General features: G+C 35.9%; 1 protein-coding gene across 4 annotated transcripts in view; it reads left to right on the top strand.

Annotated features, from left to right (window-relative positions):
* Positions 1–3,983, top strand: part of LOC107658980 (protein SCAF11-like) — a 20,545-nt gene that overhangs the window by 5,907 nt on the left and 10,655 nt on the right. For 3 of the 4 annotated variants that reach the window (XM_016447732.1, XM_016447734.1, XM_016447731.1), the window contains exon 1: positions 3,507–3,646. The exons of the other annotated variant lie outside the window; for it this stretch is intronic. In XM_016447732.1, coding sequence (XP_016303218.1) covers positions 3,524–3,646 — 123 coding nt within the window. In that variant the 5' untranslated portion in view covers positions 3,507–3,523. Of the gene's footprint in view, positions 1–3,506; positions 3,647–3,983 lie in introns of those variants that run through there. 4 annotated transcript variants of the gene reach the window in all.

Genomic DNA, 3,983 nt, shown 5'->3' with positions numbered 1-3,983 from the left:
GTGGTACGGCGCACACGTGCATCATTCTCTGTTTTCAGGTTAGGCGTTTTGTACTCACAACCAAAACTGGTTTCACGATCAACACTGAGCGGAGCGTCGCCTGCAGATGCGTGTTCGATCCGTTTGTACCTTTGCCAAAAATATCAGTGTTTGTATGTAAAAAAGCACTTACTCTTTTTCAACAAATGTGAAAAAACTGTAATTTCGCACATTTTGGCTATGCTCTAAACGCATTTGTTACGATGCCATTTACACTGTACTACTTGAGTCACCTTTACCTGTCGTGTAGATCTACTAATGAACAAATATTGATTTGTAGTTGTTGATTTCAGACAGGTGGAACGGCTGAATTAATTTACTGTAACTTATTTAAACCCAGACGACAGCGATGGCTGCTTTACAGTCAACATGAGACGCAGCTCATAGGGAATGTTTAGAGAACGTTCTGGCAATTTTTTCTCAAAGTTATTAACAAACTTTAACAGAATGTTCATTCTAGTAATGTTAAAAGAACCTTCCAGTAACGCTAATAGAATGTTTGTTTGAGGTTCTCTGGTCTCTCAAAATATTAGCGTAAAAACATTATTTATATATCGTTCATAAACGCTTTAGTTGGACATTTATCTAGCATTTTTTAAACACTAAAATGCAACATTCTTTCAGAATTTTAAACAACGGTTCTTCTAGTAACATTAATAGAACATCCGTTCAAAGTTGGATGTTACGGTAACATTTTTTAAAATGTTGCTACTTGTTTTAGAATGTTACTTTTAGAATATTCAAAAGTAACTTTCCCATAATGTTTGAAAAATTGTAAATTGAATGTTCCCTTAACGTTCGCATAACCAACAGAAAACGTTTATAAAAATCGAAATTTTGAACTTTATCAAAACTACTCTTTTTATACACATTCTTGGTCTAATTATGAACATTTAAAACCATTGCAAAATATCTGAAACAACTATTCAACTGACATCACATCAAGACGATGTTTACCAATAGTTAAATAACTATTTAATCATGGTTTTAGACTATCGTAGGTTATTCTGCATTTATAAAACATTAATAAAAATGCAATAATAGCTAATAATGATTAAAAAAAGAGTCCTGTTTCACTCTGGAATATGTCACATAAATGAAGTAAACGATTTGCTGGTTGCTGTTTCATGTCGACTTTAAAGCTTCACAGTATGATTGTCATTTGTTTTGCTTTGTAAACCACAGAATCGAATGGCAGATCGTTGTTGCCAAGGGGAAATGAGACTGTGTTCAACTTGACTTACCGTTCAGTGTTTGCCATCGGCAGCTTGAAGTTATTCCCTGAACGAGAGATAGACAAACTGACAGACAGAGGAGTGTGTCGTCCACTAGTCAGCCGTTTTGAGTGTTGTGAATGGAGAGGTCACATGACCACCGTCTCTCACACACGCACACACACACACCTCACTGTACTTCCAACAGCTAAACCTCATGTGTCATCATCCAACCTGTTACTCTCCAGCCATTATTTATGGAAAAACATCAGTGTAATTTAATCTATTTTACTATATTTATGTATATATATTGTATATATGTGTATATACCACAAAATGACGTGTATATATGCTGTCATTCTTGTTTTTTCTCAATTTTGCTCAACATGTTTGAAATATGAAAATAGCTTTAGATGTCCCTCTGTGTGTCGGGGCCCCTGATCGGCCCCTCTTGATCTGCCTGTGAATGTCAAACTGAGCACAAGGTTCCTATCGTCTTGTGATCTGCCCCGACACACACACACACACACACCTTTTACATTACTACTAAAATGCTGTACTCAAACCCGAGAGGGGTGAAGCGCTCCTCATGTACAAGAGGCCATTCCTGCAAATGATACGCTCTTGTTTCAATGAAACACTATGTATATCATGTAATTAATGTCTATTAAAGTTTCATGATAACCCATCCACGTGTCATTGCTTTTATTTGATAGAAAACTATTCTTTCATATTGTTTAGACATGAGACTGGTCAAGCAAACATTGTTTTACATATTCATTTATTTTCTTTGCTTCATACAAGGTCACACAAGGTCAGATATTTCAGGATGAATCACATTGTTTTAGTTAATGATTTTATCAGTGGTTACACATAATAAAAGCTAAAAGTGTAATTAAAAAAGTGAAAATGTATTCATATATATTTTTATTAATTACTTGTATTACATTTGAACAGCATGCATCAATATTTAATGAATATTGATATTATACTATATTACTATACTATATAAAATATCCTGGGATCTGAAATAATACTCAAGCAAGGACTTATTTTGACTGTAACACTCCATAGTAAAATATATCAGAAAAAAAGTATAGGAATTTATTAATGGAAATAATATTTTGATCGCTGCTTCATCTCACTGTTGTGGGAAAATAGCTTCATTTTATGTTATATTAATATATTAACATTTCATATTACTAAATAACAAATGAGAGATAATGTGAATTTAACAAAGTGATTCTTTATTTTTTTGTATTTTTTTATGTATCGTGTTTTCATTCGTCGTCGTTTTTATTTTATTTATGTATTTATTTGCATGTTGTATCATTTTAAATGTACTGAGCAATAGAGTATTTATAGTATTTATTATACCCTCTGGTGGACGATTTTTAATTTTTCATCCACAGGAAGAAGCATCAGCCGCTCTACCGAATTCTTCTTCTGTGAACCTTAAACCCTACGTGATGACGCGTGGGTCTCCCATCATGCCCCGTTGCAGCGCCACCCAGCGGTGAAGAGGCGGAACTGCAGCTTCTGACCCACATGTGGCCGGACGCCTACATTTATCGCAACTACGAGCGCAAATGCTCATGAAAGTGCACAAAAAGTGTGTGTGTTTTGCGCTGAGGTGCGTGCTGCGTGCTAGTATATGATCTGAAGCCCGTGGAGGGACGCGCGCGGAGGTGAGTGTGTGCTAATGACAGCAGATGCTAACACAACTAGCCGCGTAACACTGATAAACAAGAGTCTGAACTTCTAAACATTGCATGTAAACAGCTCGATATGTGTCTATATGTGTTACCCACACTGATTATTCATATAGGACTAACTTAAATGAGTATAAAGCGCTGTAAAGGCCTCTATTATCGCTCAAGGCTGCTTACGAGCAACTCCTGTTCTGAGTGTTCTGAGAGAGTAAATAAACAGAGCAAATAAAGACAGTGACTGAGTTGCGCTGTAATTTTAATGTGTCTAATGTGTCTGAGTTGTGCTTTAGTACACATGTTTCTTCTTTAAATGTGCTTGGTACAGTAAATAAGGGCTCAGAGCTGCCGTGACCCGGAGCAGGAAAGGGTGAGTGGTGTTTATTCATATCTGGACATGCTGCTTTTGTAACTTTACATACACTAAAGTGAACTAGGCATGGACTGAGTTGCTTATTTTGGTTGGGAGATGCATGTTATATTTTAATTCTGTAAACTGTAAAAGGTTTTTAATACAACTTTGTGATTTTTTTTTCAGGCGGGCAGAACTCTGATGGGAGGATGAGGGATGAGGAGGCTCAGCGGTGCCCGATTTGTCTGAACCGACCCAGACGGACGGATAGAGCCGTACCCGACTGCTGCAGACACGTCTACTGCTCGGCCTGCATCTTCCGCTGGGCTCAGGTCAGCTGTCACTTCTGATTTAAAACCCTTATACGCATAGAGTTCATAGAGTTGAGCAGCAAATCAGCATATTAGAATGATTTTTGAAGGATAATGTGACACTGAAGACATTTTACAATATATTCACATAGAAAACAGCTATTTTAAATTGTAACAATTTTTCACAACATTACAGTTTTTACTGTATTTTTGAACAAGTACATGCAGCCTTGGTGAGCAGAAGAGACTTATTAAAAAAAAATCAAACTGTAACATTAAAGATGACAACAGTAATGTATGTGTATATATGTGTATACATATATATATATATATATATATATATATATATATATATATA

The sequence above is a fragment of the Sinocyclocheilus anshuiensis genome, unplaced genomic scaffold, assembly GCF_001515605.1.
Source record: "Sinocyclocheilus anshuiensis isolate Anshui unplaced genomic scaffold, SAMN03320099.WGS_v1.1 scaffold283, whole genome shotgun sequence".
In the NCBI taxonomy this organism is placed as follows: domain Eukaryota; kingdom Metazoa; phylum Chordata; class Actinopteri; order Cypriniformes; family Cyprinidae; genus Sinocyclocheilus; species Sinocyclocheilus anshuiensis.
The sequence above is the reverse complement of the archived record's forward strand: the minus strand, read 5'-3'. Positions and strand labels throughout refer to the sequence as shown.